Here is a 13,140-nt window from a genome sequence, read left to right as displayed (position 1 = left end):
TCTAAAGATTCCGTTATGCATTTCTTGAAGAACTCCATACGTAATTCCTCCAGATAAAGAGACAAACCAGCCAAGGGCTGAAAGTCTCTGAAATAAAGACAAATCAATCAAATCCTCCAGAAGTTCTTTCTAGGGTTCTTCTTGGTTTTTTTTACTGGTACCGTCGTTCGGGGTGACATTGAGCCTAGAGGGTAGCATTGGTCCATCGATCCCACGGATTTAATATAAGTCGGAGAATTCGACGGAGGATGCAAAGTATCTTAGAATTATGTATTCTTGTAGTCTAGCACACAATGTGTATTCACATAGCATTTTAAACGTGCGGAAAAGTGGCCCATTATCACCCCACTTTGGCCCAATGGCACGACGGTACCTTCCATAATTTCCTCTGGAGTTCATCAAGGATTTTCTTCTGGGATTACACCTGGAGTTCCTTCTGGTGTTCTTCCTGCAATTTTTCCTAGGGATATCTTCTGGGATTCTTCCAGAAGTTCTTTCCGGTATAATTTCAGGAACTCTTTTCAAAATTTCTTCAGAGAATCTTCAGGCAACATCCAGGAATTGCATGCGGGATTTCTCTAGGCGTTTCTTCTGTGATTTCTTCAGATTCTAATCTAATTACTTGAAGAAGTTCTTCCAGGTTTCCTCCAGTAACTCCTTCTGGAATTCATTCACAAACAGATTTCGGTATTGCTTAGAGACCTATTTTCGGTAGGGGAACTGGGGGTAAGACGCCCACGTTGAAACCGGAATTTTTCCAAACGTTATTCTGGAGTTTTTTCTACATTTTTCTGTAGTTTTGGCATTCAATAGTACAAAAACGGTAGAATATTATACGGAATATTTTTTCTGGACATCCTAGGTCATCCAAACTATTCTTGAGTTTAGATTCTTAAGTCTATGGGTGCAACGGTAACTTCTTTCATTATACAAAGCTACGATTTGTAATCTATCATGTCCAGAAAGTCTTCTGAAAATTTAATAGACAGTATCAGATCAGTCGGGGTATCCTAGGTCATCCAAACTGTTCTTGAGTTTAGATCCTAAAGTCTACGGGTGTAACGGTAACTTCTTTCATTATACAAAGCTGCGATTTGTAATCCATCATGTCCAGCAAGCCTTCTGAAAGGTAAATAGAAAATATCAGATCAGTTGGGATATCCTAGGTCATCCAAACTGTCCTTGAGTTTATATCCTTAAGTCTATGGGTGTAACGGTAACTTCTTTCACTACACAAAGCTACAATTTGTAATCTATCATGTCCAGTAAGTCTTCTGTAAGTTCAATCGACAGTATCAGATCAGTCGGAATATCCTAGGTCATCCAAACTGTCCTTGAGTTTAGATCCTAAAGTCTACGGGTGCACACTGGGGCAGGATTGAAAATACATGGAAAAACCTCTAGCTCGTCGAGATGTCGAGATCCACACTTGGTGTCTTCAGAGAAATATTTCTATGATCAAGGTCGATTTTCTGAACGGTAGCATATTTTTCTTACGTTATTCGCATAAAAGTCCTATAAGTCATTTTGGCCACCTTTCATTTTAGCGGTATGGTGTCTTCGGCAAAATTGTTCGGCTATTTATGCTAAAAAAGTTTGCCGAAGACGTCAAATTTCCAAAGCCTACTGTTCTTGAGATATTAGTCGTTTTATAAAATACCTACCTAAAATCGAGTTTTTTAATTAAATTACGTTTGTAAACAAATTTAATGTCCGTTTTCAAGTTATAATAATGAAAAATACTAAAATAAAACATATATCAAAGAAATTAGTTGGAAAAAAACAAAATATGCATTGATTTTTTTTATAGAAAGTTCCTGAAAATCACATAAAATGTATATAGGACGTTCTTGCAGTCGGGCAAGTTCGGGCAAGTGTTTTCACCGGCAATCACCCAAAAAATACATAAGCTTTCATGTAATTTTTTTTCACCGACATGATATTTGATGATTTTTTTCAAAATAGCGTTCAAAGTTTACTGTTTTGTGTTAATTAGTTCAACATTTTTGCAGATATATTACCATGTTGCATGATGTCAAGTAAACCATGAGTAGTATAAATGCAATCTACGTTACAGGTTTAGTTATTTTTACAATCAGTACAATCAGTTACAGGTTTAGTTATTTTTAAGCTTCAAACAAATTGTTAAACATAAAAATGTCCGAAAGGCCAATAAAAGTGAGTTTTTAGATCATTGAACACACAAACAATATTTCTATTAGACACATTCCACGCACTTCTACACCGTGCTTTTTGAACTTCGTTGAACGATATTTTAGTGCTACAGCTATCGATTTTTAATCTTTTTGCACCAAAATGAAGATTATTACTTCTATTTTTCTTGTAGCATTTGAAACTTTGATAAATGTTCCGAAAAAGTAGCAAATTTGTTGTCGTTAAGTCAAAATTTGCCGTTTTTTGCGATGGTGTCCCGTTACGCTCTATTTCTTGATGTTTCTTGAAGTAAAAAGTTCCAATTCACATTTGCAAAGCATTAAATGAAGCTTCTAATCAAATCTGATCGTTTGATATACTGGTTGGCATGTATTTAACAACATAACCATTTTTGGAAGCAAAAGTTTGATTCTCGCGCAAAACGTAACGCGTGGAATGTGTCATTAAATAAGATTATATAAGATAATGATAAAACCAAGGCTAAATGGCGTGTTTAGGACATTTTTGTGTTTTAGAATTTCGCCGAAGACACCATACCGCTAAAATGAAAGGTGGCCAAAATGACTTATAGGACTTTTATGCGAATAACGTAAGAAAAATATGCTACCGTTCAGAAAATCGACCTTGATCATAGAAATATTTTCTCTGAAGACACCAAGTGTGGATCTCGACATCTCGACGAGCTAGAGGTTTTTTTCCATGTATTTTCAATCCTGCCCCAGTGTGCACCCGTAGACTTTAGGATCTAAACTCAAGGACAGTTTGGATGACCTAGGATACCCCGACTGATCTGATTCTGTCTATTGAACTTACAGAAGACTTACTGGACATGATAGATTACAAACTGTAGCTTTGTGTAGTGAAAGAAGTTACCGTTACATCCATAGACTTAAGGATATAAACTCAAGGACAGTTTGGATGACCTAGGGTATCCCAACTGATCTGATATTGTCTATTTACCTTTCAGAAGGCTTGCTGGACATGATGCGAATAACGTAAGAAAAATATGCTACCGTTCAGAAAATCGACCTTGATCATAGAAATATTTTCTCTGAAGACACCTCGACATCTCGACGAGCTAGAGGTTTTTTCCGTGTATTTTCAATCCTGCCCCAGTGTGGGGTGTAACGGTAACTTCTTTCATTATACAAAGCTGCGATTTGCAATCCATCATGTCCAGCAAGCCTTCTGAAAGATAAATAGACAATATCAGATCAGTCGGAATATCCTAGGTCATCCAAACTGTTCTTGAGTTTTGATCCTAAAGTCTACGGGTGTAACGGTAACTTCTTTCATTATACAAAGCTACGATTTGTAATCTATCATGCCCAGCAAGTCTTCTGAAAGTTACAAAGGTTGTTTTTATCAACTAACCTACTGTTATGAAGCCCATAATATCCCAAAACATATAACAACGCGCATTGTTTCTCTAACTGCTTTGGTAAGTACAGTGGATTATGTAACACCTTAACGTAGTGGCAAAAGCTATTATCACAAGTGTAGACCTGAAGCTATGGCCTCCAGAGTAGTGATGTTGATCTGGAATATCTCAAAACTATCTTGAAATGACTCATGATATGCCAGAGGGATTACAGATTATAGTCCAAAGTTCATTGTGAGAACAACTACTGTTACTATCAAGAGCTAAACTTCAAGATAATTTGGACGACCCTCAATGTCCCAAAGGTTCATAATAATATATAGAAGACTTCAGGTCGGTCCAGTCACCGCTATTGATTATGAAACGTTACTCAGTATGTCAGATATAGCTGATGTTACGAGTGTAGACCTGAAGCTCTGAACTCAAAGATAGTTTGGCTGACCTGGAAGGAACATTCCCATAGTGTTTCTAAATGACATTTGAGATTTCAAGAGCTTCACGGATCTCAGCAGATTATTCTATGCTATTATTTATGATGAAAACAAATGAAGTTTTTCTTAATGATTTGAAGGACTTAATTACAGAACAGTTTGGACGACCGTGAATGTCCCAAAGGTTTATTACAAAAAAGTAGACTTCAGATTGATCCAGTAACTGCAGTTGATTATGCAGCGTTACTCAATATAACAGATATGGATACTGTTACGAGTGTAGACCTGAAGTCCTGAACTCCAAGGTAGTTTGGCTGACCTGGAATATCCCTATAGTGTCTATAAATGACATAGTAGATGTCAAGAGCTTCACGGATCTCAGTAGGTTGTGCAATGCTATTAATTGTGGCGAAAATACATAAAATTATTCTTGTAGATTTGAAGGACTACACTATAGGACAGTTTGGAACACCTAGAACATCCCAGAATATAATATACCTTTTGATATCCTTGATAAAGGCTAAATGGATACATATACACCAAACCCGCATCCAAATTCAGCTTTTAGAACAACTGGTATGTCAATTATTTCGTTTTTGCAGTTTTTCGGTGTTCAGGATGTTCTAGGTAATCAATGAAGTCTCAAATACAAATATCCCCATTTTTCCCTAATAGAGGACTCAATTTTCAACAACTTTGCCGGAGACAGTATTCTGTTTTATCGAATGGGTGTACAGTCGTTTCTATGTTGGGGTCATATATGAACCCTCCGGCTCCAAAGGGTTAAGGAAGAGTCCAATTTTAACCACGAAACACTTCATAATACACACTTTTTTGGCACTAACATTAAGAACCAAAATCTTTTTTTGAAGTTTTTGTACAATTTTTTAAGTAAAAATATGTAAACTCTAATGTAAAGAAGCATTTTTATTCCTATTTTAACGATTGCAGTTGAAAAAAATGCTGAAAATAACGTGGTTTGCCTAAAACAAGGGTGGCGCAACTTGCCCCCTATGGGCGTTATGGCCGCAGTTCCCCTAATCCTAAGAGAATTCTACCGGGAACTCCTTCTGGGATTTCTCCAAGAATTTCTTCAGCGATTCTATCGGGAACTTTTTTCCGGATTTCTCCAAAAGCTTCTTCCAGCCCAGGAAGCCTCTAGAAATTTCCTATAGATTTTTTTCGGCAGTTCCTTCTTGGACTCCTTTTCTGGATTCCTCCAGGAATTCCTTTTAGAATCCCTAAAGAACCTTCCAACAGAGGATTCCCGGAAGTTGTGGAAAATCTCGTAAGGAATCTCAGAAGGAATCCTTAAAGACGTTCCTGCAGAAATCCGAAAAGAAATTACTGAAGTAATATCAGAAGTAATTTCTTTAGGAATCGTAGTTAGGATTTCTTGCGGAATCTTGAATAAAATGAAAGAATTCCAAGAAAAATATCGGAAGGAAGTTCTGGATGAATTCAGGAAGTCCTGGAGGAATCATACTACTGCTTTCAACCCTGAGGAACCCCAGACGGCATTATAAAACAATATCTGATGGAATCCCGGGAGGATTTCCTGGGGCAATTCTGGAAAAAAACTTCTAGAGGAATCTCACATGAAACCTGTTATTGGGACCGATCATAAACCACGTAGACAATTTGATTCATTTCAGACACGCATCTCCTCTCGTAGACTTTTGTCCAGGGAGGAATTCCCGAAAGAATCACTGAAGAAGTAATTGGAGGAATACCGAAAGTTGTTCCTGAAGGAATTCCGGAAGAAGTTCTTGGAGGATTCCCGGAAGGATTTGTTAGATGAAGCTCAGAAAGAATTCCTAGGAAAATCCCAGGAGTAAACCGCATAACATTTTTGGAGGAGTGCTGAAGAAACACCAGGGTGCGATGACGTCATATTTTCGATTCCTGCATCTTGTACCTGTTGAGTATGACGATTTCGTTCAGTGCACCTATGGGAAGCGAATACCGCCGACGGCGGATATCATAATCAATATGCTTGTAGTTGTAAGATACTATTGGATACAATGTTTACTGTTGTTGTTGATAGCCCTTTTGAAGAAGAAATACAATCACCTATTGTTGACATGGGATATAAATAATACGAAGCTAATAAACGGGATCATTCGAAAGTTGAACAACAAACCTGGTGTTTAGTTTATTTCAGTTGGCGACGAAGATAAAGTTCGTAGTGCGGTAGTGCGACGGCGTTAAAGCCTAATAGTTGGCAGTGTAAATAATCGGTGATAGAACAAAAGCGGTGCATCGAACATTCAGTGCGAAAGGAGCCATTGGTCGCGAAGTGAATTCTAAAATCCAATTTGGCGAAATTTCGGTCGGTGGAAAAGCTATTCAGGCAGTGAAAATTGTACGGGGTGCGCACAAGGTGAGATCTTGTCCGGCGAGTTGTGCAATGGTAGAAGAAGTTATTGGGAAAGAGTGCTAATCGGAGTTATTTTGTTTCCATTTTGGGTCAGCCGGTCGTGTAGCGACGCCGACGTGTTGTTTGTTCAGGGTGAAGCTGGTGTGAAAGCGGTGGCTTAGCGAGGTCGGAATCTGTTGACGGAATTCTAGCTGGTGGTTTTGCGGATTGTGAGGTGCATACGGTGTTTGAGAAGTTTCGGGGTGCTGTAGAACGTCGAGCCGGTAGTAGGACCGGGCACATCAAGCAGACGGCCTTCTGTGGAACGGATCGGTTAATTGAAGGAACTGTGCAACGAGGATTGTTTTCGAACCGAGTCTCGGACATCTTGGAGAGTGGTTATAAGGTACGTGGTTTTTCTCTATTCTATTGTTTTTCCTTGCTGTTGCAAATATTTATACCTTTTTATTCTGGTGCAGTCAACAATGGCGTTGATCGGCACGATTGATCCGTACGTGCCAGGCACGAAATTCACTAACTATGTGGAGTTAATAGACTACTTTTTTTCATCAAATAACATTGCGGATGATCGCAAGAAAGACATTTTCTTGAGTTGTGCGGGTCTGGCAGTTTTTGAGGAGCTCAAGCTGTTGTACCCAGCTACCGACCTCAAAACACTATCGTACGCGGAAATCACTAAAAAGTTAAAAGAGAGATTCGACAAAATTGATTCGGAGATAATGTTAAGATACAAATTTCGTTGTAGACGCCAGAGTCCAAGTGAAAGTGGCGAAAACTTTATTTTAGCGGTGAAACTTTTAGCAGAATCGTGTGATTTCGGTGCTTTTCGAGACTCAGCTATTCGAGATCAGTTAGTTTTTGGTGTTTACAATAGGGAATTACAGAAGCGGTTGCTTAACGAAGAAGACCTCAATGTCCGTTCCGCGGAAAGAATAATTAAGGGTTTTGAAATGGCGAATAGTAATACGCAGTATTTCCACTCAGAATCAGGCGAAAATCATGGCGTAGTCAATTCGGTGAAATATAGGCTCGGAGATAGGCAATCCAGGGCGGATAGACATGATCGCAGCCGGAGTAGGTCTATGGACAGACCCTATTATAGGAATCAGGGTTCTCGGAGTAATTACAGGCAAGATTACAGGAGGTATGAAGGACGTTCGAGGTCGGGCCACAGGAGTTCGAGTCGAGGCAGATATGCAAATTTTGTGTGCCATTTCTGCAAGAAACGCGGCCATATTCAAAAAAATTGCTATCGGTACTTAGACAGCCAGAAGAGTTCCGTAAAGTTCGTGAAGGAAGTACATACGGAGAAGGAAGATGAAAACGCTGCTGGAGATGTTCACGATTACTTCAAACGGCTTCGAGTACAGTATGACTCCGATACTGAGGAAGAAGATCGCCATCGGGTCAACCCTCGTCTCGGCCCACAAGGGGCAGGTGAGAATTCAGAATAGCCAGACTGGACGAAGGCGTAATAGTACGCTCCAGGTTCAGCAGCCTAACTGTGAGCATGGGAAAACGCAGCCAAACCGAGAGGAAATGGAGGGATTGCAACAGGACGAAACGCAACAACGAGGATCAAAGAGAAGTCTCACGGAACGGGATGATAGCGAGGATGAATTCTACGGGTTCCCGTCCAGTGCAGAGCAACCGTTGCCAGCAAGTAGTGAGTTGCATCCCAAATCCTTGCAGCAGCAGTTAGGGCAGCATTCTACATCTCAAACCTCAGTGCTACGAAGATCAAGCAGATTAAAAAAGAAGAAAATTGACGACGCTTTTGTCTATACAAAATGAACTAAAATATTTATACAATTTAATGAAGTATGAAATAATATTTTGAACTTGTACATAAACTTTCTTAATTCAATCAAAGGGGGAAGGTATTGTTGAGTATGACGATTTCGTTCAGTGCACCTATGGGAAGCGAATACCGCCGACGGCGGATATCATAATCAATATGCTTGTAGTTGTAAGATACTATTGGATACAATGTTTACTGTTGTTGTTGATAGCCCTTTTGAAGAAGAAATACAATCACCTATTGTTGACATGGGATATAAATAATACGAAGCTAATAAACGGGATCATTCGAAAGTTGAACAAACCTGGTGTTTAGTTTATTTCAGTACCAATGTCCCAATCCCAGATGAAATCCCTGGTGAAATTGCTGGTACGATCTCAGAAAGAACTCCTAGTGTTATCTAAGAAGAAGAAAATCCTTGATGAATCCCAGATGTAACTATAGAAGTAGATCTGGGAAATCCCGGAGGGAACATTTGATAGATACTAAATAAACCTCCAGAATAAATATCTCTGGAAGCCCCAACTACTGGAGAAGTCCTGGAAGAAGTTGGTGGAGAAACCGCGAAGTAATTCCTGGAGAAATCCCGGATGAAAGTCACGTGGAATCCCAGAAGAAGTTCCTGTAGTTTAACATAGGCTATACCTAAACGTAATACTCTTTCTAAGCAGCTTGTCCTATCCTTTGGATGTTACAATAAAATAAAATAAAAAACTGTAGAGGACGAAGCTCGCTGCTGCTTCCTTAGTTGTCGTTCGCAAACATGTCGGGTATCTATCTGCCAAACTGCATACTTTTTCGCTTTGACACTTATATCCTTGTCTATCTTTGCCAGCATGCAGCATGAGATTCCTACATTTCTCTAAGGTGTACAACTAACCATTCTTTGCCATTCCTCAGCAGTTGTAAGGACGTCGCCAGGACAGCTCTCGACCGTTTGAGGATTACGTCATGTTTGTCGAAGAGTCGGATAATTGATCATCTTTCTTTTAATTCATTGTCATCTCAATATTCTTATTCTCTTTTCTTTTCTTTTCATATATGTCTGTTTTAGCATTCGTCTCCTGGGTGCGGTACTACTCCAACTTCCCGAAGGAATTGCGACGGATTTTCTCCATCAAAGCGGTCAACATGGGCCATTACGCCAAATGTTTGGGTCTACGGGATCCACCGAAGCAGTTCATGCGGCAGCACACCGGACCCAAGGATGGCGGAGAACAGGAGGGGAATGATGGCAGAGGTGAAGGTCGCCCCAGGAAGTTTGGTGCTCAGAGGGGACGAGGCGGTGGAGGTGGTCGCGGTCGAGGAGGGTAAGTACATTGTTTTAAATTAACTTTTGGTCATTTCAGGTTTAATCAAATCATCCCTCGTCTATTTCACAGCAAACCATTCGCCGGTAATCCTCGGAAGCGATCGTTTACCGCTGCCAAGGGGGGCGGCTCATCGGGTGCTGGCGCTGCCAACCGGAAGCACAAAGACCTTGCCAGCTACGCACAGAGCTCGCGCATGATCAACACGTCCGAATTTGCCAGTGGTTTGGCACCGGCTCGGAAAAAGCCCCGAAAGAACTGATTCTCTGCTGCCGCGCGCCTGGTTTGTAAATATCCTACCTACTTTCAGCGCAGGAGATGAAGCAAAAGTGGAAGAGAGTATGTACATCATATTTGTTTTTATAACAATCAGAGTCGATTGATCGAGTGTAGGCAATATAATTCGCTTTACAGAAATAAATTAAGGAAAACCAACGCTAAAAATGGTTATTACCTATTATTGGCTGGGGTGGCGCCGGCGCCGGCTTCCACACTGGCGGCAACGGCGGCGGCGGGATGCAACCGAAACCGAAAGAAACGAACAATGATGAGGCGGATAAGTATTGTGGGTCAGAGCCGAGCAGTCAGCAGAGCCAAACAAACTAATAATAATGGTGGTAAAAGTGAGTGCGGTTCGGAATCGGGCGGCGGCGGCGGCGGACTCATCATCTTCATCATCATCATGATCCAATGAGTGGTACCAAATTGGAAAAGCGGTAAATCGCTTACGCAAAAACCGCAAAACAATTGGCCTTTTGGAGGGGGAGGGCGGGAGGGAATTGGCTGCTTGCGCCCGTCAGCATTGATCGATTTGACTGGCCATGGCGACGATATGGATCATGCAAACGAGAAACGGCTACCGAACTGGGATTGATTGAGGTTGGTCAGGTGCGTGCAGGGATGCTAGCCCGAGTTACATTCTCATTGATTGACTTTTTTAAGGATTTATTGATTAGGTCTCTCGAGATTTTTATCAACCCTTAGGGAAGAATATTTGAAAGAATCTGAAATTCTGAATCCATGGATCTATCTAACAATTGAGTCTATGATTCGTGATTTATTCTTGATTCAATCCAAGAATTTCACCAGGGATTAATCAAGATATTCCACGAAGAATTTATTTGGTAGCAGTTCTAGGGATTTCGGGAGTGCCTCCTCCGGGAATCTCACCAGCAAATATCTATACAGGAATTCATGTAGGATTACTTCATGTATTCTTACAGAGATTCCTCCATAAATTACTCTTCAGGGGTTCCACAACATCATAAAAGATTCGTCCAGGAATTCTCTGGAGATTTGAACAGGGGTCCCCAAAAGCTTGCTTTCATGCCGAATTGAATGCAGAATGAACTCTTTTAGGGGCTTATCGAAGATTTCCTCCAGGAATTTTGCTAGGATTTCCAGGGTTTGCCAGATCGGCAATTCCTCCAGGCATTTCCAAGAGTTCTTCTCGGAATGTTTCCACGGATTTCGATAAGGATGTCTCCATAGATTTATCTGGGTATTCCACAAAGGATTTTTTTTCCTATCAACAATAGTGAGAGTATGCGACCGAAGGAGGTGGAGAGTTGTGAACAAGAACGTAGATGAGGTTGACTCTTCATAATCATTACATGTTCTGTAGAAAAGTTGGTTAACGCGCCTTGTCTTGCGAACTTGTGGAGACGTGGGTTCAAATCACATCAGAACAGTGTGTTTTTTATTTCGCAATTTTTCCATCTCAATTTGTCTTATTTTTCAAAAAACTGTGCCTATGCACTTTAGGCATTACGTATGTGTAACATACCATTTCGATTGGTTATCCGAAAAACATAAACATTCATTGTGGACACGAATGCCAACTTATTTGGTAAAGTGTCTTTAATAAAATATAATAATAATAATAATTGATGTGTTTAGGTTCAGTGTGCATTAAGATGCAAATGTTAAGCGTGCAACAGACGATTCGAATTCGTTAAATGGGAGAAGGTCTGTCGAAAGGGAAAATAAAACTTGGATTCATTCCTATCTGAAAGTTAGCTAGAAGCAGTTCAATTTTTATTTCTCTTACAAAAATCACAAACCTATGTTTGTATGCGAGCTTAGTATTAGTGAACGTGTTAAGTACAACAGGTCTGAACTGGATCAAAAAGAAAAACGGCATAAGTCCCTAACGCGGACTTTTCAGCTGGCGACGAGTGTGAAAGGAAGAATACTTAAGAGCAAGTGACAGTTTAACAGCAGGCTGAGGATTCTCGGCGAAGAAGTATCCTTGTGCCCAACGGTGGAACCGCTGGAACGTTTTTTTTATTCGTACGGCATTCTTCGGACAGACGCCATACCGGCGGTAGATGCCATGCCATTGCAATGTGATTGCTGGAAGCTTTCGTGGAATGATTTATTTTGCGACGTACGACAGCAACCGGTAGTAAATTTATTTGACGAAAGCTATCAGTTCCATTTGAGTGCGGTAAGTTGTGCAAAAAGATATAATGAGTTACTGTTAGTGAAGTCGGCACTTTCTGATCCCCAGTGGCTTGTGGAAGCGCCATTTTATAAAATGGAATAGTGAATGGCGCATTGAATGCAATTTCCTTGTACTTTAACAGCAAAATAATACACCAAGAAATTGAAAAGAATAGTGGCGTAACAAATGCTTTGTTATTTGCTTTTATTGACAGTGGTTTTCTTTTATTTATTTAGAAAACAAATCAAGGACTAATTAGTCAACAAGGATCGTCAACGTGGGGCGTTGTTGAATCATCTCTGATGGATATTTGTACAGTTTCTCAGTAGTACAACCAGTACAGTTTTATTCCGATCGGCTCTTCGCTGCCGTTAATCGCAAGTCAGCCCCATCTGCAAAAAGTAAGCATTGAGAAGATGGACTCTGAAGTTTTCAAATTCGATTTCTATGTGAAACTTAAAAAAAACGCCATGAATTGAAAAATTCTGCTATCATCATGAAACTTTCACACATTGTTAAAACGTAACAGTGAAAAATATAAAACTGGCTAAAACAGTGTTAAGTTTTGTATTGCAGGGTACACAAGTTCGTAATGGGACTGACTTGCGATTACATTTCATTATGGGACAATCTGACTTGGTGTTGTTTTTTAACTTTACTGAACAAACTATATATTTTTATTCACGCAGCTGAAAGATCATCCCAAGAAAGGTCGAAAACGGCCATTAACTCATTTTTGTCCAAAATGCAGATGGGACTGACTTGCGATTCACGGTAGTCCGGTTGTACCAAAACCTACGTCTAGTGTTGGGAATACTCACTTGTGAAAAATTATACTCACTTGCTTCTATCTCAGTCCAAAAGCATGCTATCAAAAAATGATGTTTGAAGGACTTTTAGATTGTAGTTTAAGGTGAAGATATGGCGAAGCCACAGGTCAAATTTTCAAGAGCACAAATCTGAAGAACCGAAAGTCGTATTGCTCTGAAAATTTGATCGATTGGTAACCACCAGTGGGTTACCAATCGATTAACTTTTTAGCGAAATCCTACGTTCGGTTCTTCAGATTTGTGCTCTTGAAAATTTGAGCTGTGGCTTCGTCATATCTTCACCTTAATCTGAAAGTTTGCCGAGTAAACCAAAGGTCGCAGACGCATATAAAAACCGTGAGATAGCTGTGAGCACAAGGTGAGTATAAATCACACGTATTTTACTC

At 40.1% G+C, this 13,140-nt stretch overlaps 1 protein-coding gene across 1 annotated transcript in view; it reads left to right on the top strand.

Moving 5' to 3' along the window:
* LOC109427527 (probable ATP-dependent RNA helicase CG8611) overlaps positions 1-10,200 on the top strand; it is a 66,634-nt gene extending 56,434 nt beyond the window's left edge. Inside the window, exons 4-5 of the mRNA XM_062844632.1 lie at positions 9,223-9,478; positions 9,551-10,200. Of these exons, the coding sequence (XP_062700616.1) occupies positions 9,223-9,478; positions 9,551-9,740 (446 nt within the window). The 3' untranslated portion in view covers positions 9,741-10,200. The remainder of the gene's footprint in view (positions 1-9,222; positions 9,479-9,550) is intronic.
* Positions 10,201-13,140: the final 2,940 nt, after the last annotated feature.

This window comes from Aedes albopictus, chromosome 1 (genome assembly GCF_035046485.1).
Source record: "Aedes albopictus strain Foshan chromosome 1, AalbF5, whole genome shotgun sequence".
NCBI classification, from domain to species: domain Eukaryota; kingdom Metazoa; phylum Arthropoda; class Insecta; order Diptera; family Culicidae; genus Aedes; species Aedes albopictus.
The sequence above is the reverse complement of the archived record's forward strand: the minus strand, read 5'-3'. Positions and strand labels throughout refer to the sequence as shown.